The 27,755-nt window shown below is 40.9% G+C and overlaps 1 protein-coding gene across 1 annotated transcript in view; it reads right to left on the bottom strand.

Moving 5' to 3' along the window:
- Positions 1–19,914, bottom strand: part of LOC126162383 (lysosomal acid glucosylceramidase-like) — a 193,221-nt gene extending 173,307 nt beyond the window's left edge. The window contains exon 1 of the mRNA XM_049918853.1: positions 19,817–19,914. Within this exon, the coding sequence (XP_049774810.1) occupies positions 19,817–19,868 (52 nt within the window). The 5' untranslated portion in view covers positions 19,869–19,914. The remainder of the gene's footprint in view (positions 1–19,816) is intronic.
- Positions 19,915–27,755: the final 7,841 nt, after the last annotated feature.

Genomic DNA, 27,755 nt, shown 5'->3' with positions numbered 1-27,755 from the left:
CATCCTTCCCATATCAGTCTCCACCAAGAATTAACTGGTACGGATCGCATGCATCAGATTGAATTCTGCCGATGGGCGCAACTTCAGATTCAGAGGGATGACGTATAGATTAATTTGATTTTATGTACTGATGAGGCTACATTCACGAACCATGGAAATGTTAATTTGCATACTGCATTATTGGGCATCTGAAAATCATGCAGCAAGTTGCACATTAAACTTGTGGTCGGTAAATGAATGGTGTGGGATTCTGGAGGACAGAATTTCAGGCCCCTGTTTCATCGAAGGAGATCTTAATGGTAGGAAGTACACCACATTCCTGGAAGAAACATTCTACATCTACATCTACGTGATTACTCTGGTATTCACAATAAAGTGCCTGTCAGAGGGTTCAATGAACCGCCTTCAACCTGTCTCTCTACCGTTCCACTCTCGAACGGCACGCGGGAAAAACGAGCACTTAATTTTTTCTGTGCGAGCCCTGATTTCTCTTATTTTATCATGATATCATTTCTCCCTATGTAGGTAGGTGCCAACAGAACGTTGTCGGAATCTCAGGAGAAAACTGGTGATTGAAATTTCATGAGAAGATCCCGTCGCAACGAAAAATGCCACTCCAATTCACGTATCATGTTTGTGACACTATCTCCCCTATTTCGCGATAATACAAAACGAGCTGCCCTTCTTTGCAGTTTTTCGATGTCATCCGTCAGTCCCACCTGATTCGGATCCCACACCGCACAGCAATACTCTAGAATAGGGCGGACAAGCGTGGTGTAAGCAGTCTCTTTAGTAGACCAGTTTCACCTTCTAAGTGTTCTGCCAATGAATCGCAGTCTTTGGTCTGCTCTGCCCACAATATTATCTATGTGATCGTTCCAATTTACGTTATTTGTAATTGTAATCCCTAAGTATTTATTTGAATTCACAGCCTTCAGATTTGTGTGACTTATCGCGTAATCGAAATTTAGCTGATTTCTTTTAGTATTCATGTGAATAACTTCACAATTTTCCTTATTCAGGATCAATTGCCACTTTTCGCACCATACACATTTCTTATCTCAATCATTTTCAAGTCGTTTTGATCATCTGATGACTTTACAAGACGGTAAATGACAGTATCATCTGCAAACAATCTAAGACGGCTACTCGCATTGTCTCCTATATAGATTAGGAACAACAAAGGGCCTGTAGCACATCCTTGGGGAACGCCGGATATTACTTCTGTTTTACTCGATGACTTTCTGTCTATTACTACGAACTGTGACCTGTCTGACAGGAAATCACGAATCCAGTCGCACAACTGAGGCGATACTCCATAGGCACGCAGTTTGTTTAGACGCTTGTGAGGAACGGTATCGAAAGCCTTCTGAAAATCTAAAAAAATGGAATCAATTTGACATCCTCTGTCGATAGCACTTATTACTTCATGAGTATAAAGAGCTAACTGTGTTTCGCAAGAACGATATTTTCTGAAACCGTGCTGACTATGTGTCAACAAATCGTTTTCTTCGAGGTACTTCATAATGTTCGAATACTGTATATACTCCAAAACCCTACTGCAAATCGACGTTAGTGATATAGGCCTGTAATTCAGAAGATTACTCCTAATTCCCTTTTTGGGCAATGGTGTGATGTGAGCAATTTTCCGGTTTTTAGGTACGGATCTTTCTGTGAGCGCCGGCCGGTTAGTTTAAGTAGTTCTAAGTTCTAGGGGACTGATGACCTCAGAAGTTATGTCCCATAGTGCTCAGAGCCATTTGAACCATTTTTCTGTGAGCGAGTGGTTGTATACAATTGCTAAATATGGAGCTATTTTATCAGCATACACTGAGAGGAACCTCACTGGTATACAATCTGAACCGGAGGCCTTGCCTTTATTAAGTGATTTAAGCTGCTTGATTACACCGAGGATATCTACTTCTATGTTTCTCATCTTGGCAGTTGTTCTTGATTGGAATTCAGGAATATTTACTTCGTCTTCTTTGGTGAAGGAGTTTCGGAAAACCGTGTTTAATAACTCTGCTTTAGTGGCACTGTCGCCAGTGACTTCACCGTTGAACCGCGGGACTGCTACGGTCGCAGGTTCGAATCCTGCCTCGGGCATGGATGTGTGTGACGTCCTTAGGTTAGTTAGGTTTAATTAGTTCTAAGTTCTAGGCGACTGATGACCTCAGAAGTTAAGTCGCATAGTGCTCAGAGCCATTTGAACCATTTGAACTTCACCGTTGTTATCGCGCAATGAAGGTATTGACTGCGGCTTGCCACTGGTGCGCTTTATGTATGACCGGAATCTGTTTTTGGTTTTCTGCCAGATTTCGAGACAGAATTTCGTTGCGTAAATTATTAAAAGCATCTCGCATTCAAGTACGCGCCATATTTCTAACTTCTGTAAAACTTTGCCAATCTTAGGGATTTTGCGTTCTTTTAAATTTGGCATTCTTTTTTCGTTGCTTCTGCAACAACGATCTGACCCGTTTTGTGGAGCATGGGGGATCAGTACCATCGCTTATTAATTGATGTGGTATGTATCTCTCAATTGCTGTCGATACTGTCTCTTTGAAAACATTCCACAACTTTTCTTCACTTCATGATCAGATCGGAAGGAGTGAAGACCGTCTCTTATAAAGGCGTTAAGAGCATTTTTTTCAGCTTTTGTAAATAGATATACTTTGTGTTTCTTTTTTATGGTTGTAGGTGTTACGGTATTCACCCTAGCAGCAACTGCCTTGTGGTCGCAAATCCCTGTATTCGTCACAATACTCACTATTTGGCCAGGATTATTTGTTGCTAAAAGGTCAAGTATACTTCGCAACCATTTATGCTCCGAGTGGGCTCATGAACTAATTGTTCAAAATAATTTTCTGAAAAAGCATTCAGTACAATTTCGGATGACGTTTAATGCCTGTCGCCGGCTTTAAACGTAAAATGTTTCCATCTTATCGAGGGTAGATGGAAGTCACGACCTCTGACAGCAATAAATACTCCACCACCAACTGTATTTAATCTATCCGTTCTGAGCACTGTTAGATCGTTTGAAAAAATTTCGGTTGAACTTATTTCCGGCTTAAGCCCGCTCTGTACCTACAACTATTTGAGCTTCAGTGCTTTCTCTTAGGGCTTGGAGCTCTGGTTCTTCCCCAACACAGCTATGACAATTTACAACTACAATACCAATCGTTTCTACAACTACGTTACTGTGTTTTAAAGCCATATGGCATTGTACTATAATTTTCCAGAACAAATCTTTTATCATTTTGAAATAAGAATTCTGTTTTTAAAATTGTTTCTTGACTAAACACTGACCACTTTTAGACGGACGTCCCTTCTGTGGTTCCCTGAGACCCTCTAACCTAAAAAAACCGCCCAGTCCTTTCCACACAGCCCGCCCTATCCGTATAGCCGCCTCTTGTGTGTGGTGGACTCCTGACCTATTAAGCAGAACCCGGGAACCCACCACCCGTTGGCCCAAGTCAAGGAATCTGCAGCCCACATGGTCACAGAACCACCTGAGCCTCTGATTCAGACCCTCCACTCAGCTCTGCACCAAAGGACCACAGTCGGTTCTATCGATGATGCTTCAGATGGTGAGCTCCACCTTAGGTCTGTCATTGGAAGAAATACTTTTAGGAACAAGGAACAGAATGTGGTATCAACATGATGGTTGCCCAGCACATTTTTCTCTGATAGCTAGAAATGAGTTGCAGAGATAATTCCCAAATAGTTGGATTGGATGCAGAGGAGACGTGTCTTGGCCAGCTCGTTCGCCTGATTTGACGCCTCTGGATATTTTATTTTGGGGATTTGTAAAAGCCATTGTCTATAAAGATGTTCCAACTCTACTGAAGATATGTGGGAAGGAATTGTCAGAACATATGCTTCAGTAAGTGCCAATGTGATTAGGAATGCCACTCAGTCCATGATAAGTCCTGCATTGATGCCAACCTCCTGTAAATGGACGTTCATGCTACCTTTTTGACCATTTTTGACCTTCAAAGACCTTACTGTTACACATCATTGCATTCGCCTCGATAGCTCATATCAGGAAATAAGTAGCAAACGATAGCACCCCATTAAAAAAACAAACAAAGTTGACCTTCAAATCTCTGAAGCGACCCCACCTAGCAACAAAAATCCAATGTCACATTATTGCCCCCATTTTCCCATGCAACTTTTGTCCCACAAATTTTTCAGCTCAAATCATATTTTCAGAGTTAATCTTGGTGCCAATAGTTAGTGACTCACCATGTGTAGTAAGGCAATGTGAAATATCTGATAACTTCATCAGAAAATTTCTAAATAACTTTGATTGGTTGTATATATCAAGGTATAAAAAAATTTCTGACAATTTTATTGGCGAATTTCAAGATAAATTAAATTGGCAAGAAATATAAATATCAAAAACTGGCTGAGGATTTTATAAAAGAATTTTAAGTCAAAATTGATTGGGTTAGTATATCATGTAATCAAAAATTATTTGAAGATTTATTAGAGAATTTCAAGATTAAGTAATTTGTGATGATATATCATGTAGTTAACATTTATTTAATGATTTTAGAGAGAGTTTCAAGATAACTTAAATTGTGAACACTTATCAGCTGAGCTAGAATTTCGTGTTACAGTGTGAAGATAAATTACACTGGAATACTGTAACTAGGGATCAAGAATTGTCTGAAGATTGTATGAGAGAATTTCAAGACAGATTAAATTTGAATAATATATCATATAAAAATATTGTCTGAAAATTTTATTACTGAATTTAATGATAGAGTTAACAGGGAAAAAATGTAAAATATTAACAATTATCAATACCTTTCATAAAAAATTATGAAACTATGAAATAATGGATGAGGCTAAAGGCAGCAAATGGTGCAGCCAGGAGGCTGCTGAACCACTCACCTATTCCATATGCGTAATTGATAAAAATTATCCACTTTGAAAACAAAATTCAATCTTATTTTTCAAAAAGAATGTGTTGGATATGGTTAACTGAAAACGTTTGTTATCCAATGTGTAGAAGTGTTATTAACAGAATATAATTAAAAAAATTGTGGAATGCAAACGAATATATCATTAAGCACTTCTCCTTGAGTGTAAACCATTGAAAACATTAAAATAATTATGACTGCTAATTATATGTATTTACTGATATAAATTTATAATCAATTCTTAACATTCCTTCAAACTCTGGATGTCTGTCTTGAATAATATACGACCTTTATTGTAATTTTTTTCTTTGTGTTCTAGTGACTTAGTAATTATATTCATAGTCAAATATTCCTAAAAGACCGAAAGTCGGTCATAAATTCTGTACGTATGTTGAGGAGTAACATATCATAATAATGTATGTATCTCTTTCACTTATTATTCTTTTCACATCATTAATTACTCCTGTTCAGCCTTGTATGCTTTCAGTTTTGATTTTGTTTAAAGTTTCCAAGTGAGTTATTTTATCTTTTATTTCATACTCCCCATTTTTACGCATCCATGGTAAAACTTCATGTGTAACCCATTTTTAAATTGTTTAGCTATTTTTTGGTGACTTTAAAATCAAGGAGTAGAGGCATCCCTCATTGATCAATAATGAATTTTTTTCATTGTAACTTACAGCCTCCAGATTCGATGGGCTTAAATTATCTAAAATTGTTGTGTCATCTTCAACTATTTGTTGGAAAGTTTTATCTACTTTTTTTACATTCTAAAATTACTGCAACATCTTTAGCTTTAAACCAATGATTATATTGTTTATCAGTAATCATAAACATATGTTAATTATTATATGAAAGTTTTTGTGGATGAAGCAGCCTTTTGTTATACCATATCGATGATGACTACCTTTGATAAAAATAGCTTTTTTTAAATTTTTTAATTTATATTAGCAACAACACACACACACACACACACACACACACACACACACACACACACACACACAACACACACACACACACACACACACACACACACACACATATATATATATATATATATATATATATATATGTATATATACATATATATTCAATATCTGCTTTATTTCTGTCATCCGCAACTACTATTTGCAGAAATAACAATTGTAGAAGGACCTTCATTGAAATAGATGAAAAATATTGTAAACTTAATATAAAATCACCCAGTCTAGATGTATTGTGAGGAAATGAGAAATCATGTATATTTATTCATGAACCTCATACTCTCCTGGAAATGGAAAAAAGAACACATTGACACCGGTGTGCAGACCCACCATACTTGCTCCGGACACTGCGAGAGGGCTGTACAAGCAATGATCACACGCACGGCACAGCGGACACACCAGGAACCGCGGTGTTGGCCGTCAAATGGCGCTAGCTGCACAGCATTTGTGCACCGCCGTCGTCAGTGTCAGCCAGTTTGCCGTGGCATACGGAGCTCCATCGCAGTCTTTATCACTGGTAGCATGCCGCGACAGCGTGGACGTGAACCGTATGTGCAGTTGACGGACTTTGAGCGAGGGCGTATAGTGGGCATGCGGGAGGCCGGGTGGACGTACCGCCGAATTGCTCAACACGTGGGGCGTGAGGTCTCCACAGTACATCGATGTTGTCGCCAGTGGTCGGCGGAAGGTGCACGTGCCCGTCGACCTGGGACCGGACCGCAGCGACGCACGGATGCACGCCATGTATCCCGTGCCACCCAACGTGCTCTAGAAGGTGTACGTCAACTACCCTGGCCAGCAAGATCTCCGGATCTGTCCCCCATTGAGCATGTTTGGGACTGGATGAAGCGTCGTCTCACGCGGTCTGCACGTCCAGCACGAACGCTGGTCCAACTGAGGCGCCAGGTGGAAATGGCATGGCAAGCCGTTCCACAGGACTACATCCAGCATCTCTACGATCGTCTCCATGGGAGAATAGCAGCCTGCATTGCTGCGAAAGGTGGATATACACTGTACTAGTGCCGACATTGTGCATGCTCTGTTGCCTGTGTCTATGTGCCTGTGGTTCTGTCCGTGTGATCATGTGATGTATCTGACCCCAGGAATGTGTCAATAAAGTTTCCCCTTCCTGGGACAATGAATTCACGGTGTTCTTATTTCAATTTCCAGGAGTGTATATATATGTACACACACATATGTATATATATGAAATGTAATTAAATGGACACCGTAGCTGCAAAGAGAGTTGATATACTTCATAGGGGACATGAAAATGTGTGCCCCGACTGGGACTCGAACCCAGGATCTCCTGCTTACATGACAGATACTCTATCCATCTGAGCCACCGAAGGCACAGAGGATAGCGTGCCTGCAAGGATTTATCCCTTACTCTCACAGGGATCATGCAAGGGATAAGTCCAGATGAAATAGAGTTTCAAGGATTATTATGTAGGAAATAACACAACTAGAAATATTTTTATAGCAGCATTCACTACATCAAATGCAAAGCTTAGGTTGCACGATATGTTAGATAAACTAGGAGAAGGAATTGGAAATTGTATATTTTGCTGCAGACTGTGGAGTATATGTTCTTAATGGTGAAAATCTTGTGAAACTGAGTTATATGTTAGGTGACTCAGAAGATAATAAATGGATTATGAACTGCGTTTCAACAGGACCAAAATCTAACTATTATGTGAAAATTATGAAGGATTCGCTTTAAACTGTAACAAATTTAAAAATTTGAACGATGAAGTTATGATAAGAATAATTGAGGATGAAGTAAAGAATAAAGTACAATTAGAGTACAACCAAATAACTAGAGATGTAAATACTAAATATTTAGTCAACAAACAAATTAAAAAAGAATGCTTATATCAATATGATAAAACAACTATTTTAGTAAGTGTTTTATATAAGAATAGAGGTTGTGAATATTTTCATAATAGATTTTGAGATAAGTTTCGATCTCGATAGTGAATTGACAGTAATTTTACCAGACAGACATTTGAAAATAGTTAGTAATTGGAACTTTCAGTATTTTGAAGATGGAAATTTAAAACTGTTATAAAGAAAAGAAGATAATAACGATAATGAATTTCATGATTTGGAATTTTTGGTTTAAATTAGCTCGATTCACTATGGAATTATAGATTCTCTGAAACTATAGCCCAAAAATTATTTGATTTTAAAATTCTCTATTTTATTAAATTAATCCTAGTGTAGCCAAACAGTGTCCAGATAAGAAATGCAGTAAGGAGTAAGTTAGTACATTAGATGCAACCAGGTGGTTTTTAATACTGCAACCTTTTTTTCAGCAAGTTAACTGGTTTTTTATTTTGATTATTTTGATCAGCTGGTGTATAAAGACCACAAAGTGGGTTAATCACACCTTGAGTTCTTATATGCTAGCTGATTAAACTATTCAAAATCAAAAACTTGTTAATTCATTGAAAAAAAAAGGTTGTAGTATTAAAAACCACCTGAGTGCATCCATCGTACCCACTTAGTACTGTCGACACCATTAATTCTGACCCTTTCACTCTTACTCACTCGCTGACACTGAGCCCTTTGCTGTCGTTTCCACTTCGTTTAACGGCTCCGAACCGGCTGAGCATGTTGTAACATTGACCTATTTGGTCATACAAAAGAGACTGCCTGGGGGACTAAATACAGGCCTTCTCTCTGAAATATTAACCACTTTCTAACGTTCCAATGTTACACACATTGAGTTCTTCTTAAGGGGCAGCCAAAACTAAAAGCCATTTTGTAAAATGATGAAACCCCACAGCAGTTGCCTAATCCACAATCATTTATCGTCCAGACGACTTGTTTCGAAACACTTATATTTCCATCATTTGATGTAAACTGTAATAATGAAAATATTGTGTTATACGACAGTGGGACCGGAACCTTGATCTGAAATGTCATGAAAAGACCTGTGTGGCTAAAATTTATAAAATGAATTAAAATAAATTAAAAGAGAGAACAGGACATTACCAACAAATGAACTCACTTAACCATCTGAGATCATCCTCACCCCAACATTCTCATAGGCTCTGTGTCAAATGGATAAAAGAATCTAGAAAAGTCTGTAAGTAGGCTGTTTATGTTTTCTTATTGGCAACGTTACGTAGCACTCTGTATGAAAATCACTGGCTGTGCTGTGTGCAGTCTGTGGCTAGTTTACATTGTTGTCTGCCATTGTAGTGTTGGGCTGTTGGCTGTGAACAGTGCGTAGCGTTGCGCAGTTGGAGGTGAGCTGCCAGCAGTGGTGGATGTGGGGAGAGAGATGGCAGAGTTTGGAAATTTGTAAGACTGGATGTCATGAACTGCTATATATATTATGACTATTAAGGTAAATGCATTGTTCGTTCTCTATTAAAATCTTTCATTTGCTAACTATCCCTATCAGTAGTTAGTGCCTTCCGTAGTTTGAATCTTTTATTTAGCTGGCAGTAGTGGCGCTCGCTGTATTGCAGTAGTTCGAGTAATGAAGATTTTTGTGAGGTATTCCAGACACTAATGCATTGTTATTGCAGCTAATGCAACAAATGGAACAAAATCAGAGACAAATACAGCAAAAGCTTCAAAAGTTAGACACAATGGAACAAAATCTTCAAAAGTTAGACACAATGGAACAACACCAGAGACAAACACAGCAAAAGCTTCAAAAGTTAGACACAATGGAACAAAATCTTCAAAAGTTAGACACAATGGAACAAAATCTTCAAATGTTAGACACCACACTTGAACAAACACGTGAATATTTAACTACTGAGTTACATAAAATCGAATCGAAATGTCAAAAAGTCTGTAATGACGTAAAAACAAAAATTTGTGAGCCTTTCCAACCTATTTTTTCGCGTCATGAAAATGCATTACAGAACCACGAAGCAGCCATAAAAGAACTGCAAACTACTGTTCATGAAAATCGTGAGACCTTGCAAGCTAAAATTGACTCACTTGCATCTACCGATTCGGTTATGCAACTTGCAAAAACTCAGGAAAGCTTAAAGGACACAGTAGATACGATTTCAACACAAATGGACACTGAAACATGGTTCAGAAAAACACACAGAGGAAATAATTTCACTAACGGATAAAGTAGCCGAACTTTCAGATCAGTTCACTAACTTATCTATCATCTGAATGACACAAGACCTGTAGCCATCACTGACACAGAAGAGTATGAACAAATTAAGAAATTCAAACAAAATCAGAATCAAATTAATACGCAACACCAAAGAGAAATCCGGGAAGTACAAGATCAGTTGGCACAAGTAATACAAAAATTACATGTTTCAGAGGACACTCGCGCTCCAAAATGGGAAGAGGGACTTAGAAATACGGAACAACCACAAAATAATAACACAGGACACTTCGGAAATTATGAAAGAAATTGGCAAGGCGCACCGAATTTTGAGATGGAACCGCCGAAACTACGTAACAATGACCGACATGTGACTCGCCGACATGATGATTTTGACTATAAGCTGTTCATTACTACACATAAATTCAAAACATTTAAGAATTGTGGCAACGACATTCATCCACAAGCATGGCTCCATCAATTCTCTCATTGTTTTCCTCCCAACTGGTCGTTAGAGCACAGATTAGAATTTATGTGTGGCTACTTAGAGAATGAACCAGCTGAAAGAATGCGATTGGTCATTCACGATTGTCACAGTGAAGGAGAATTTTACCATGCGTTCCTCTCAGCATATTGGTCTGAAGCTACACAAGACCGAGTAAAACATAGCATCATGATGATGAAACACTTTGAACAGTCTGAATTTTCCAGTCTTGTCAAATATTTTGAAGACATGTTGCATAAGAATCAATATCTTTCAAACCCATACAGCCCTTCAGAACTCATCTGCATTTGCTTAATGTAATTGCCTGAACATTTAAGAAATATTATTTTGGCAGGACGTGGCAAAGACGACATTGAAGCTTTTCAGGGGCTCTTACAAGAATTGGAAATTGACACTGACAATCGCGGAATGCGAAAACAGGATCACAACAATTACAGGTCACATCCGTCACAATTCTGCGATGACAGAAATAATAACTGGACGCGACAAGGCTATTCTTACAACGTAAATCGTGACCAAAACAGACACCACCCGTATGACAAACATTGGCAGAGTAGTAATAATTACAGGGAAAGATCATCTCTCTGCGGTAATGACTATCACAGAGACAATCAGAGAAATAGACAATATGGGAACCAAAACAATTATTATTACGAGAGACAGAATAACTTTAGACGCAACGGTCCAGCGCACAGTTACGATTTAGGGAGAAATTCTCCACCACTTAACCGACATGAAAGAAACTACAGGAACTACCGACATGACGACAGATGATGTGATCGTAACGACAGACCTGAATTGCATCAGAACTGGCGGGATTTAAACGGGGCAGGGCCCTCTGGGCAAGGTGAATTTGTAGAAGTTAGGTCTCCTAATCCCAGTAACGATGCGCGCCAACAAAGAAACAGACAGTGACTCGCACCGCAGGCAGCCAAGTGCGCCCGCTGGCTCAGGGAAAAATAACATAGACACTAACCTTGAGAAAAATTCCAGTATCCTTTACCGATGTATACCACATGATAATTGCGTTAAAGTTGAAACTCTGCGTACTAGGAAGAGCAAAGGGTTACACCACATTCACATGTAAAACCATTTATTGAGAGATAATCTGATTTTTAACTTTGTCTTTGCCATATAACTTTTCACTTTACATTGCTAGTATGCTTTGTCAGACTTAGAATCTGTTAACATGCAACAATGTTTGAAGTTAAATATCCAGTCAAGAACCAAGAGAACTTATTTAAACAGAAATTACGAATGCATGGTTATTGCGAACAGACGACACAGTATAATTGTGTGTGCACATTCTTGCTTGTTAGTTGCACGATTACGTAACGACTATAAGGCTCACATACTTAGAACATTTACCAGTACTGCTAATGAGATTTTAATGCAACATTTTGGTTTACTTGAAAATACATTCTGGATTTAATGTACTTTCTGTGAGATACCAGATGACACAGTGGTTAGTTTATGTGACAGCTACACGATTTTATCACGGCGCTACTAATTAGTGACAATTTACAATGTTGCTTTTGCGGTGTTTCTGTTTTATATCTGCACAGTTTTTCTGAATTATTCTGCAAAGTAAAACATGTTTTAGTAGTAACTTTTGTGGTATAGCTACAATGAGACAGCCTCTTTTGTAGCACAACAATACGTTACACTATAGTACTTTCTTGGTCACGGTAAGGTACGTAATAACTACGATATCTATACGCAAAGCATTTCACTTTCGTTTATGATGAGGTAAGTACGTTAACTTCAGCAGAACTTTGCTTACAGTGGACGATAACTACGACACTTCCACAGAATTATCTTACAGCAAGATGCACATTTAGCGCTACAGGACACGGATTTGAGTGCTTAATTTTGTACTTAAACCATTTATTTTTCAAGATTTTTGAATTACAAAGAAAGTTTTCCGTGATACATTTCATTCCATTGCTGTAATCTGTAACACCTGAGGGTATAATTACATTAACCCTCAGGGGGGTACACGCCTACTTTGTGTACCATGTGTTTGGCAAGCACAAGGAGCCCTAGCTAATATGGTATTTGCTTATACAACTTTACACATCGGTACCATATTTCTGTAACAGAATTACACAGCTATCTGATTATTTAACAGAGAAATAAACATTTTCTTTTACTACATCAGTGACACATGTTTACACAATTACACAGTTGGATAACTTCACACTTATGAAAATGTATTTTGTCTGTACTGTGTGAACTGTTCATATTTTTACGGAACCATTGTGATACTATGAGAGCTTTGAATGATGTATTTGGTATGAGATCATGATTTTTAAAGTACGTTTGAGGTAGATGACACTACTGAAATGAGCAGAGAATTTTCTTTAGGTTTTGAAATTATTACAGAAAGCTACGACGTTTTTGAGATTTGACTGAGGTGTTATGATGTTATTATTACAACGGCGATGTGTATTATGCTGCTGAGGTATGTTTATGATTAATAGGCTGATGCTATATGAGTTATTTGATTATGCTACGTATCTGTTATGATGAAATATTGAAGAAGTGTCGACGAATATGTGTAATAAGGTAAGGAATAATGAGTAGTGGTTAGGGACGCTGATTTGTGAAAAAGGTTGTTGGAAACCAAGAATCGTACTTTAAGAGTTATGAAATGTATGTAAATGCGTGAAAGTATCACAATGCTGATGAAATTTTTGGACACTGTTATACCAATAGGATTTTGTTTCTACAGATTTGTAACGCAAATTCTTGACCTGGGAAATATTTTTATATGAGACTGTCACTGTAGCGGAAACTGCTGTCGTAAATATTTCTGTAAGAAAGTTAAGTGACCACCTGCACGTAATGCGTCGTGGACACCCAGCTGTATCAGACACCTGGAGAAAAAGCCATTAGTGTGTGCCTTTTCAGAGGCACAGACAGAAAAAAAGGGAGGCCATTATCCTCGCTATTGACATTCCTTTGTAGAAAGCATCGCAAATACGACACGCTCAAACTTGAAAACATATGATTATACTGTGGAGCTCTTGATTTATATTTACTAAAATGCCTAATGAAACGATGAGAAACATTTGATGGCTATTGTCTTGCTAGTTGAGAGAAATGCCATATGGCTTGCTTTATGTATTTATTTACTCATTTTGTTTAATATCAAGTTTCTAGCTGCAGCAGCATTGGTTAAAATAAAATTTAATAGATGTACTAACATAAATATTTTATGCCTACAGATCCAGTAAATAATTTTATGATCTATTCAAAAAAACGAAGGAGAATAAAAAGACGTTACCCTTCACAGGAATTGCATATGGAATTTTCTTTTCAACTACTTGGTAATTTTTTTGGTAGAGTAACTTCTTGTGGTGCACCACTTTAATTACATAGACATTAAGATGTGAATATACATTTCCCTTGTCTGCATTGTTGTCTTTAATGTAATATTTTTTCTGCTTGAGCTATGTCATGTTCAGATGTAAGTTATTGCATTTGCTGCTGCTGTTTGTCAGGCATAGTGATACTAAATATCACTTTGTATTACTCTGTTAAGCTAGTTTTACTACTGATTTATTTTTCTTGTTGCTGCACATTGGCTCATATTAGTTGTAATGTTGCATTGCTTGGTAATTTAGATTTACTGTAGCTTGCTTTGCAATTTTCCTTTTTTTTTTGTCATTGCTGTTTGTGTTAATTGTTTTGTGCTGCTGCATTGCCTCGTCCCTTAGTTTAGCATCTGAGCTCAGTAGATTTAAGTTAGCTTAAGAGGAGGTAGCCTATAACAGAATGAGTTGCGATGAATTTGAAGAAATGCACTGAGAGGCTATACGAGAAAAGTACAGAAAGCAGGTATAGATAAAACTTTGGGAAATAATGAAGAACGAAGGGAGATCTCCGAGAAGTAAAGAAAGTTTTGATTGCAAAATACTGCAATAAAACAAATCCTGTCCTTTCCTTGTATTATTCCGCTATATGTTTGTGTACCCTTGTGTATTTATGTTCTTCCTGTATTTGTATGTTTATCTGATAAGACTTATGTTGTAGAATTTTTCTAATACTCAGCTACATGAACTATGATGAGAAATACTGTTATCCTCAAATATAATTTGCATTAATAATATGTTATTTACTTTATAAAGATGTTTAGACATTATTTATTCTGTTTTGTTTTAATGCTCATGTGTGAAGTTGATGTTTCAATAATTATTCTGATTTTTTATGTATTTACTTATTTCATAATTCCTGTAACACTGATGTATATGTTTATTTCTATTCTGTTGTAAAGCCTGTACTACAAATGTTATCTGTACTGTTATGTTCTTTAATGATGTATTTTGTACCTTTGTAATTGTATTCTTATGTTATAAAATTGTAATTTACACCAGTTCATCATATTATTAACTTGTAAGTTACATTTCACTACACACATTTCTGTTGGTCATAGTATATGGACAATATGTGATAAGTAGGGACTATTAGTGTTTGCACGTGTGTTAATAATTCAGCAAGGGACTGGATAACAGCATTGCTTGTTCTAAGGACAATTCCAAAAACTTTGTGTGTGCACAAGTGGTGGTTATGGACTTGCTATATTATCTGCAAGACTCTTCAATGGTGATTGTGCACCCACACAGTCACAACAGATGGCTGCTGGCCATCTCTACAAGGTCTACAGTGGGTCTGCATCTCTGATGGCCCACCAATATCATTATTTCTACAAGGACTGCAGTGGGTCTGGCCCACCAATACCGGAATCTCTACCGGGACTACAGTGGGTCTGCTCTGTGATGATCTACCTACCAATCTTCTTCAAAACGTCGAACGACTCTGCTGTGGGTTTGCTCTGTTGTGGCCCATTACCTGTCAGCATGTCAAGAGTCAGCACTGTCTTTCCGTTGGAAGGACAACACTACATGGACAAGACTGCATAGAAATCCACTACTTCCTTGTGCATTGTCTTTTACTGCTCAGACTTTGAGAAAAGAAACGGCAGTTTTACTGTGATGAATGATCAGGACTGTCTTTATGGACTGTGAGAAAATTTTAGCTTTTGACCAACATTGTATTAATAAGTGTGTGCATTTGATATCTTTCTTACTGTAATTATGAGAAAATTTTCATATCTGTATTGGCCAGTTCCCAAAACAATTTGTAAAATTTTTGTGGGGAGCATGGGGGCTATGTAAGTAGGCTGTTTATGTTTTCTTTTTGGCAACGTTACGTAGCACTCTGTATGAAAATCACTGGCTGTTCTGTGTGCTGTCTGTGGCTAGTTTACATTGTTGTCTGCCATTGTAGTGTTGGGCTGTTGGCTGTGAACAGCGCATAGCGTTGCGCAGTTGGAGGTGAGCCGCCAGCAGTTGTGGATGTGGGGAGAGAAATGGCGGAGTTTGGAAATTTGTAAAACTGGATGTCATGAACTGCTAAATACACTCCTGGATATTGAAATAAGAACACCGTGAATTCATTGTCCCAGGAAGGGGAAACTTTATTGACACATTCCTGGGGTCAGATACATCACATGATCACACTGACAGAACCACAGGCACATAGACACAGGCAACAGAGCATGCTCAATGTCGGCACTAGTACAGTGTATATCCACCTTTCGCAGCAATGCAGGCTGCTATTCTCCCATGGAGACGATCGTAGAGATGCTGGATGTAGTCCTGTGGAACGGCTTGCCATGCCATTTCCACCTGTCGCTTCAGTTGGACCAGCGTTCGTGCTGGACGTGCAGACCGCGTGAGACGACGCTTCATCCAGTCCCAAACATGCTCAATGGGGGACAGATCCGGAGATCTTGCTGGCCAGGGTAGTTGACTTACACCTTCTAGAGCACGTTGGGTGGCACGGGATACATGCGGACGTGCATTGTCCTGTTGGAACAGCAAGTTCCCTTGCCGGTCTAGGAATGGTAGAACGATGGGTTCGATGACGGTTTGGATGTACCGTGCACTATTCAGTGTCCCCTCGACGATCACTAGTGGTGTACGGCCAGTGTAGGAGATCGCTCCCCACACCATGATGCCGGGTGTTGGCCCTGTGTGCCTCGGTCGTATGCGGTCCTGATTGTGGCGCTCACCTGCACGGCGCCAAACACGCATACGACCATCATTGGCACCAAGGCAGAAGCGACTCTCATCGCTGAAGACGACACGTCTCCATTCGTCCCTCCATTCACGCCTGTCGCGACACCACTGGAGGCGGGCTGCACGATGTTGGGGCGTGAGCGGAAGACGGCCTAACGGTGTGCGGGACCGTAGCCCAGCTTCATGGAGACGGTTGCGAATGGTCCTCGCCGATACCCCAGGAGCAACAGTGTCCCTAATTTGCTGGGAAGTGGCGGTGCGGTCCCCTAAGGCACTGCGTAGGATCCTACGGTCTTGGCATGCATCCGTGCGTCGCTGCGGTCCGGTCCCAGGTCGACGGGCACGTGCACCTTCCGCCGACCACTGGCGACAACATCGATGTACTATGGAGACCTCACGCCCCACGTGTTGAGCAATTCGGCGGTACGTCCACCCGGCCTCCCGCATGCCCACTATACGCCCTCGCTCAAAGTCCGTCAACTGCACATACGGTTCACGTCCACGCTGTCGCGGCATGCTACCAGTGTTAAAGACTGCGATGGAGCTCCGTATGCCACGGCAAACTGGCTGACACTGACGGCGGCGGTGCACAAATGCTGCGCAGCTAGCGCCATTCGACGGCCAACACCGCGGTTCCTGGTGTGTCCGCTGTGCCGTGCGTGTGATCATTGCTTGTACAGCCCTCTCGCAGTGTCCGGAGCAAGTATGGTGGGTCTGCACACCGGTGTCAATGTGTTCTTTTTTCCATTTCCAGGAGTGTATATTATGACTATTAAGGTAAATACATTGTTCGTTCTCTATTAAAATCTTTCATTTGCTAACTATCCCTATCAGTAGTTAGTGCCTTCCGTAGTTTGAATCTTTTATTTAGCTGGAAGTAGTGGCGCTCGCTGTATTGCAGTAGTTCGAGTAATGAAGATTTTTGTGAGGTAAGTGATTTGTGAAAGGTATAGGTTAATGTTAGTCAGGGCCATTCTTTTGTAGGGATTTTTGAAAGTCAGACTGCGTTGCGCTAAAAATATTGTGTGTCAGTTTAAGCACAGTCCTATATAATTTTTCAAAGGGGACGTTTCATAAGTCCAAAAAGCGGACATGGTGACAGGAGACCAAAAGTCACCAGAGTGAAAAATTGAAATTTGAATAACGGGGGAGGGGGGGGCGTTCATATATTGAGTGGAATTACACATAAATTTCATAAAAATCATTTCCTCGTTCTGTGGGACCAGGAACACAAACAGGAAAACGGCTTAATAGTAAATACTAGTCGTGAATACTGAGGCCACACACAACGCACAGCGCTGCTTCAGTATACAACAAACGCGATTGGTGAACTGTTCACACTGGAAAAGACTTTAAGTATCCCACCTTTCATAACCCTGGGTTCGGTGTGGGGCGGCGGTGGGGTGGGTGGAGTGCTGTGGCATGTTGTGGCGTTGTGAACCACTGAGGGCTACAGTGGGACGAAGTCTCTCCGTAGTTTCTAGGTTCCCGGTTCAATCCCACCAATGTTCATTCCTATCCTCTCCATGTAGTTAATAAACGCCCTTCCCTGCGTCACAAAAATACTTCAGGTAATTATGACATTATTCAGGAAGGTTAAGTTGTCCATGTAACGTAATTTTCCTTGTTTTTTTATGAATATACAATTCGTCTTCCCTCTTAATATTGTAGTAGTTCCGTCTCCTTTCTGCTGTTATTTCCAGCTTTTCCCGCTAAACAACTGACACTCACATATCTGTTTCATACCACGCCTGCGCTATGGGTCGTATGAGGCCTCATTGCTGACAACTGTTATTTACTGTTACGTAGTGTCCCTGTTTGTTCCCGATCGTGTACATATGGGAATGGGTTTTTATGAAGTACATGTAAGTAATTCCACGCAATATGTGATTTCTCGCTCCTCCTCCCTCTTTGTTTACACGTTTCAAGATTCTGGTGACTTGGTGTCTGATCGTGATATCCGCTTTTTCGGATTTTTTAAGGTCCCTTTTATCCATTTGACACAGAACGTTTGGTTCCATGAGAATGTTGGGGTGAGGATGAGCTAAAATGGTTAAGTGATTTTATTTGTTGGTAATGTCCAATTCTCTCTTTTAATTTATTTTAGAAATTTTAGCTACACGGGTCTTTTCATGACATTTGAGACTCAAGAATCCGCTCGCACTGTCGTATAACACAATATTTTCATTATTACAGTTTACATCAGATGATGAAATTGTAAGTGTTCCGAAACTAGTCGCGTCCACGATAAATGGTTTTGGGTTAAGCAACTGTTTTGCGGTTTCTTCATTTTACAAAATAGTTGTACGCATGCTCCGAATTTGGAATGGTTCAGACGATTCCTTCTGAGTGTTGCAAATTTTCACAAAAAGTGTAATGTACAATAGCTCACCAGACTTGCTATCGCACGTTGTATATTTTGCACATTTTTATTAATGCAAGTATGTGGCTGACTTGAAGACGGCCGCTTGACCGCTTATGGTTGTGTGTGAATAAATACGCATAACAGCAGGTTTTGGTAGTTTCAAGATTTCCGGTCTTTACGATTAAATATTTACTAACTCAAGAAGAAATATGAATAATAGACAAAACTTGGAGTTTCATAAATTAAGACAGTTAATACGAAGCGCAGACTATTCTTGAACACCCTAATCCTGTTAAATCTGGCACACGTTTAATGCTTGGATATATTTCTTGGCTACACACAAAGAAGGACGAAGTCAGCTCGACGACAAACATGAGCCTTTCCTGTCTGATATGCACATGGTGTGTACGTGTTTACACAGTGCATACAGAAATCGATAAACCCTGAATTTGTGCAGCAACAGACTCATATACCGAAACTGCACTAAATTACTTGTACATTGATTGTGATCGGGAATAGAAAATTAAACGCGTAAGAGACAATCAGAGACTGTGCAAAGGGGCGTGGTCAAAGAGAACTAGAAAACGTGAGATCAAACTCGCCAGCTAATTGTCTAATTGAATTACGTTATACGAAAAGAGGAACTCGTGGAGTCGTTGCTCCGCAGGAAGTTTTAAGTTCGTGATGCGAAGACAAAATATTTATTATACACTTTTTGGACGGACAAAGATACCTACAGTGGTACAAATATTGACCTGGGGTCGTATGATAACAACCGTTATACGATGCTTGGGGTCGCTATCGAACACGTAGCTGTGACCCCCGAGACGGCGTGCGCGGCAGCCTGACTTACCGACGTTCAGAGCAGCCAGTAAGGCTGCGGCTGTAGGCGGAGCGGCCTGCATTGCGTCGTGCTGTCGCGGTCCCTGAGTCGCGTGCCGCACTCGCTGGTCGGCGACGCACTGGGTCACGCTGCGAGACGTGACGTCAAACGCGATTACGAGCACCTAACAATACACCTGGCAATTAAGCACTAAGTACGAAATGAGATAACTGTTACCATATACATTTGAAGGGTATTCCCAGCTCTTACGTTTGCTTTACGTGAAATTTTCCGCCTTTTAAGCGCCTTCTGGCCATAGTGGACAAATAATTGTACTAGAATGAAATTTTCACTCTACAGCGGAGTGTACGCTGATATGAAACTTCCTGGCAGATTTAAACTGTGTGCCGGACCGAGACTCGAACTCGGGACCTTTGCCTTTCGCGGGCAAGTGCTCTGCCGACTGAGCTACCCAAGCAAGGTCCCGAGTTCGAGTCTCGGTCCGACACACAGTTTTAATCTGCCACGAAATTTCAAATAATTGTACTTTTCTACTTGCCGTCACATGATGCGAGTCAGTATTTTCCGATACACAAATACGAAGAGACGAAGTACTGTTGTGGATTTTCTTAGTCGATCAGCTCTACAGAAGAGAAAGAGCCCACAAATAAACATTTAGAAATTTTACAATAACGATGTCTGGGTGTTCCGTTATAAGTGCGTCAGATGTGCGTCATGATCCTTGGCGTATATTTGACACATGACACTTCTGAATTGAGCCGTTTAACCACAAAATGAAACAGTACTATGAGAAGATGACAAGAAAAAGTCGAAACGTTTTTAAAAATATACACAGCATCAACACAAGACACTTACCCGTTTTTGCAACATTCTTGCGCATTTTTGTCAACGTTTCACGGTGTAGATTACATTTCTTAATTTCAGTTACCGGTCCCAGCCGATTTGTGGCATCTTAAGATTCAAAACACAGAATTACGGTTGCTACGAAAAACGTCAGTCTATGCATGTGGATACAATCATTATCTATACTGTCCTGTTCATAAAATTACGAAACAGGAACGCTTTCCTCTTTCACGACACAATTCTGCCTATCTGTCTTCTTAACAAACGCTGGCGTGTCAGACTTAAAGACGAAAGTAGCTTTCACGTTACGAGTCAACCAAGTAACATAGCTCCATGAAATTTGGACCACGCTGAGAAGGAACTGCTATTGCGTAGTACAGAACACAACAGAAGAAAATACGCTACTAGACGAATAGAACTGACACGTTCATTCAAAGACAATAATTACACAGAAGTTATCGTAATGGTTTCTGGCGCACTGAACATTACAAAACGTGCCACATGGTTGTGTCATCACCACTGACGGCGTTGTATGCCCTGCAACGTGCTCTCACGCTGGGCGCAAGGCTGATAAAGTTCTTATGCTAATTCGTTGCATTTCAATACCAGCGCGCTTGACAACGTTGTTGTTCCACGTGGACGTGTTGCGTCACGTTTCCCCGACGCATCGCAGACGTGATCCCTGCCATTTAAGTAGGGCGAACGGGAGCTCGACCGAAAATACTCTCGGTACAAGAGCTATTCCAGGTTCGCAGTCTAATGTGGTCGCGCGTCGTTATCCGCAAAAATGAAGTCAGCCACGAATGCTCCCCTGGAAAGTCGCTCGTTTAGCCGGAATACGGTGCCACGGTAACGTTTGTAGGTTACCAGTAGCAATAAGGGACGGCCGTCACCTTGAGTATCAGGTTGCACTGATAAGAACTTCCAGTGTCACGTTACCCACCTCGACTCCTTGATGCCCCCAGTCCCTCTACGCTAGAGACCCATTGGAAATACATCGAAATCACCCAGTGGGTCACTCAGGCAATTGTGTGACTTACATTCAATGTAACTCTGTACTCGTCACGTGATATAAAAATGGCGGTAACCACCTGTCTCCCTCCCCTCCCCACCTCTCCAGACCAATGAGAGTGATCTTCATATTTTATAGCTGTGACACTAATGTGGAAAGCATTCACACTGCAACTGAGCCGCAAACGGAGAGGATCAGACTGTCTCTATTTGTTAGTAACAAATTAGGTTAAGGGACGTCACATGAGTTCTATCAACACCAATTACATGTTAACGTCATTCGAGGCACCAGCACAGAGCACACGCAGGAAAATATAGAAGTAGGCTCATTCTTCCACCATTTTACGTATTTTTCCAAAAAATTGGTCTGAGCACTATGGGACTTAACTGCTGAGGTCATCAGTCCCCTGTAACTTAGAACTACTTAAACCTAACTAACCTATGGGCCTCACACACATCCATGCCCGAGGCAGGATTCGAACCTGCGACCGTAGCGGTAGGGCGGCTCCAGACTGTAGCACCTACAACCGCTCGGCCACTCCAGCCGGCGTATTTTTCCATATTTTGCGTAATTTTCACCCGTTTTCGTATTTTTACCGGGTTTTTCCACAGTTTTACGTATTTTGACGAATCACACAAGATTCAGCCCAGTGCTCCCGACGTCGCGTCAACGTCCGTCAGACAATCGCCATGCAGTGTGTGGCCCCAGTTAGTTAGCACTGCTATTGAAGCACGCCTCCCCAACTCCATCTATTATAACTGGGACACAACAGAGCTGGGAATCATTGAGAGAGTTTGTGGGCTGTGTCTATTTGTTAATAAAACATTGAGGTCTGTTTGTTAATAACGGTGTAATATTTCATCATTAGAAACACCAGATGAGGCTGCACCCAAACACATATGTAAGTACCCTTATTCCTCCCAAATTTTACGTATTTCTTCCGTATTTTCCACAATTTTACGCATTTTACACAGTAAAGCGAGTTCTGACCCGCCGCATCAACGTCTCGTCAACATCACATCGCATCACGTCACGGCATCACTTCGCGACGATGCGTCGCAGCTGCGCCTCGTGTCGACGTCATGATGCTCTAGCCAGTCACAGTGTAGAATGTGTCCCGATTCACTTATCATTCCTAAGCCGCCAATCCATTGCTTGTGTGTGTGTGTGTGTGTGTGTGTGTGTGTGTGTGTGTGTGACATGATAGTATCAGAAACGGACACATAGCAACTTCTATCGACACTAACGATTTCCAGCCAAATATGAAAGTGTAAGCAATACCACTATATTTCAAGATTGTATGGCGTTATACTAAATGTCTGATGCCTCCAACCAAAGGTACTGTATGTGTGTAATTCAACGCCACAAAATACACATCCGGAGACATAGTCGAGCTGTGACTGAAACCACACTAGCGAAAATCATGTCACCTGCTGGGTAGGCTGCCCCTGAGTCTCTGGCATATGGGTGTATAGCTGTGAATATCAATGGGCGGGGTATGATCGCGAACACACTACTCAGTAATGGCGGAGAAAGTTGAATTGTAACAGATATAATCCCCTCCAGCCTGGTTGCTGACACTGCTGCTACATTATATCTGGCTGAGGATTCTCCCACCCGTGGTTGATAATGGCAAACAGATATCAAAGACATACAAATACACATATAGATTACAATGAACTCTCCCTAGCATTTGCAAGACGACCGAGCCAACTGAGATGCTGGTAAAGTATGGAACACATTGAGTCTGGGGCTGCGTACCGCGTGGTGGCGAACGATTCACGTTTCTGACTTATGGCAGGTGCCGTCCGGATGGAAAGACCAGCTGGGGTACAGGAATATAGCTGACCTAACCAAGTCGCCCTCTAGATGGCTGAATAGCGAACTAATGCTCAGAATGTGTTGGACAGCTATCGTGATTGCATGTGTACTCCATGGAAATTTAAGAAGATTCAATATGGACATGTGATTGAGCTGCACCGGCCGGTGTGGCCGAGCGGTTCTAGGCGCTTCAGTCTGGAACCACGCAACCGCTACGGTCGCAGGTTCGAATCCTGCCTCGGGCATTGATGTGTGTGATGTCCTTAGGTTAGTTAGGTTTAAGTAGTTCTAAGTTCTAGGGGACTGATGACCTCAGATGTTGAGTCCCATAGTGCTCAGAGCCATTTGATTGAGCTGCAGCATTACTCCCTCTCATGTAACTTGTTCGGTTCGCAGCTCCAGCACATTTTGTTGAGAGAACATCGATTGTGGTGTGTGATGTGTGCACATAGCGGGTGAAAAATAGGTGGAAGACATGTTCGCTGGTTCTGTAGACATGAGAAACACCTTAGTTGACTTTGTAAATTATAAGGATAACTTGGAGTGGAACTATCAGTTTCCTCTATTTTTTTCAAGTGTTCACACAAACGTCTTCGCAGACAAGTTTCTCATTATCAGTCGTTTACAGCACGTTCCACCTCGCTACTCCTCGCTAAATTTTTGGATTACTTGAGAAACAATTTCCAGTCCATATCTTCGGCATTATGCTGTGTAAGCAATATTGATATGCAAGTGATATTGTTGTGTGCTTCATATCAAGAACTATCTCGTAAGTGGTACGATATTCTGGTGAACCATGTGAAAATACATATGTTGTACTACTCCCAGCGTCTGGACATGGATGTAGAAAGCAAGCAGACAAGCAGGTCAGGATCGGAAACAGTAACACCTTTGTGCAGAGGGGAACCAACCCTTCCTTTGTAGAACGGTTCAGAGAGAGGCCTCAGTCTCGCTAATGGTGTTCTGGTCACGCGGCGTTGGGCCAGTGTCTGTACAAGTCAGATGACTTGTGACTGTCAGCTGCAGTTGATGACTGCCTAACCTTGTGGAAAATGTCTAGTACTGCAAGGAGTAGATATGGTGTATGTGCTATTGCTATCTGTTTTCGTGGTATACGTATGAGTATCTGCTGGTCGATAGCTATATGCAGGATGTAGAAGTAGTCATTTTGTATGGGGCAGGATACTAATTGTGTGTTTACTACATCGATATGGGATGTGGTGATAAAATATTAAAGCTTTCCTCGAAAGTGGCAGAGCAGTATAATTGAGAAAGTGTATTTCTGTATTTGACGATCTGTAGACCACTTTTGCAGGGTTTAACTGTCAGTGAATATGGCGACCTGCACAAATTAGTTTAGCCAATGAAAGTCTCGTCTGCAGAAGAGGGTCCCTGGACCCTCAGGTACAAAGGTGATGCATCAGCACACTAGCCATGGGTAAACACGTGTGCGCCCAGAGGAATCTCGCATGTGGGCCAGACTGGACCGGCTTGCACACCCAACACATCCAGTCATCATTCTGCCTCGGACCTCTGTAGGGAACAGTTAGGTAATATGTTGCAGTGCAGTTTCTTAACGATAGTTCGAAAGCGTTTTATATGCAGTGAGTGTTTATGCAATGCATTATTTTGGCTCTTTAAGCTTTGTGAGTGTGTTTGTAGGATGTTACACATGCATCATTTTGGTAATAAATATATTGTGACCCGTAGCACGTCAGGGTGAGTGTTATGTACCAGTGCAATAAATAAACTACACGAAATACATCCCTAAATAAATTGTTACAATTTCCCACTCAAGATAAATAAGGTACACTCCTTCCTCTCCAGCAGCTGGACACAGATTATGTCCTTTCCTCACCCTTTTTCCCCAGACTGCCATCGACGATTATGTCATGGGAAGGGAGGAGGGAAAGGGATAACAGCACCCTCTGGTGGCGGTACTGTGTACTAGGTCAGTTGGAGTTCTGACCTCATGGTGAACACATTGGATATAACTATTGCCTATATCACCTCAAATTCTTTAAATAAACAATGAATGCAAAATAAAGACTTGCATCCATCCCATCCAGCAGCCCAGCACAGACTGAGTTCTTTCCCCGCCAATTCCAAGGAAGAGGTGGTGGTTGGGTCACTAATGTTGGTGGAGGTAGCCCAATTGAGTTCTTTTCACGCCAATTCCAAGGCAGAGGTGGTGGTTGGATGACTTAGATTGTTGGAGGTATCCCAATTGAGTTCTTTTTCTGCCAATTCCAAGGAAGAGGTAGTGGTTGGATGACTTAGGTTGTTGGAGATATCCCAGTTGAGTTCTTTTCCCGCCATTTACAAGGAAGAGGTGGTGGTTGGATGATTTAGATTGTTGGAGGTATCCCAATTGAGTTCTTTTCCTGCCAATTCCAAGGAAGAGATGGTGGTTGGATGACAGGTTGTTGAAGGTATCCCAATTGACCTCTTTTCCCCACCATTTTTACCACCAAAATTTTCCCACCATTTTCTTGGTGAGGGGAGGTAAGGGGATGACCATGAGCACACTATGCAGAAAAAAAGTCCAGAGCACCTAGTCCCATGTAATGGTTCCATCCACTAGCCAATGGCCAGCTGGGATGGCTGAGCGGTTCTAGGCGCTACAGCCTGGAACCACGCGACCGCTACGGTCGCAGGTTCGAATCCTGCCTCGGGCATAGATGTGTGTGATGTCCTTAGGTTAGTTAGGTTGAAGTAGTTCTAAGTTCTAGGGAACTGATGACCTCAGAAGTTAAGTCCCATAGTGCTCAGAGCCATTTCAACCCAAGCCAATGACAACACTGGGGAATATATTCTGCATTACAGAAACCGAAAACGACGTCTCAGTTTCGGGATGGAACTTATTAGTGTCATCGGCAGCACCACTTTCAAGCAGCCTTGTTTGTTGAGGAAGTAGATCGATGTAAACACCGAATAGAGGGCTCTTGCGAAAAAGAACTTTGAATAATATTTTTATAAATTAATGAAGAGTCGATGTACAGGAAAACTGTAGAGAATATAAGAGAATACCGCGAAACTGCTTTACTTTACTTTTGGAAGGACGTTTTGGAACGAGAGAGTATATCGCCTGCCCAAATTTTAAGTGGATCAAGACTAATCGCAGTCGTTTTAGCTAAGGTTTTGGCGCAGTTCAAGAAGTCTGTTTATGTTGGTATGTGTGTTCTGGACCTCTTTAAACTCAATATATACCAGTTTCACTCTGATTTGGCAAAGCTATACTTCACTCAGCTCAAATTAATTTTTATGCAGGTAGTTTCATCTACTGCTTGAAAGGGTACAATCCATATGAAGTAATTAGGTATAATCCCAAAGAATTAGACGCATCTTGTTACCCGACAGATAATCCTTTTGACATAAGATCACAAAGGATGAAGATTTTCAACCTGATAAAAGTTGAGGCGAATGTTTTGCAGATTGTGGGGTTTGTGGGGCTCAGGTCGCAAAGACGCAGGTGCCACTTAGAGGCGCGCTGAGGGTGCACGTCATGTGGCCTAAAAGGCTGTCTCGACAGAACATTACAGAAGATGTCTGGCGCTGCTCCACGTATGGCACACCAAGTGATCCTCCTACGACGTGGTAATGAGTTACATACTACACTGCAGCTGAAAGTAGATCTGTAGTATCATGATAACAAACCGTTAATAAAAGAGGAAAAATTGGGGAACCTCGTGCACTCATTCTACTTATTGAGTGATTGGCAGTGTGGCTGATTAATCTATTTATAAATATTGGAAGTATATGCAGAGTAGTTGGATGAACCGGTTGTCACAGTTGTATCTATCAGTATATGTTAATGACAGCACGCTATTGTGTGCGTGTGCGTTTGTGTGTGTGTGTGTGTGTGTGTGTGTGTGTGTGTGTGTGTGTGTGTGCGTGTGTGTAAATTCTGTACACAATATGTCTGTATGTAAATTTTGTAGATATTTGAGTGTATATGTGGGTTTTCTTTCGTCTTCTGCTGCTAGTCCCTATTTGCGACGTGCTGTATATAGACAGTGATCAGAAAGAAATTATTAATGTGCAGATGAGAATCGAACTAATCAATTGTACAAAAGATTGAGAAGTGTATGAAGAAACTGACACAAACAAGATGGGATATGTAAGTTCTTCTAGTTTTAGGTTACCTGATATATAAGTAATGTGCGTAAAACAGGAAAAAATTGTAAAAGTACCTCATAAAAAATAGTTGTGCAAATAAATAACGTTCGAAACGAACCAACGTATATTCAGCATCAGAAAAAATCGTCATTG

This window comes from Schistocerca cancellata, chromosome 2 (assembly GCF_023864275.1).
Source record: "Schistocerca cancellata isolate TAMUIC-IGC-003103 chromosome 2, iqSchCanc2.1, whole genome shotgun sequence".
In the NCBI taxonomy this organism is placed as follows: domain Eukaryota; kingdom Metazoa; phylum Arthropoda; class Insecta; order Orthoptera; family Acrididae; genus Schistocerca; species Schistocerca cancellata.
The sequence above is the reverse complement of the archived record's forward strand: the minus strand, read 5'-3'. Positions and strand labels throughout refer to the sequence as shown.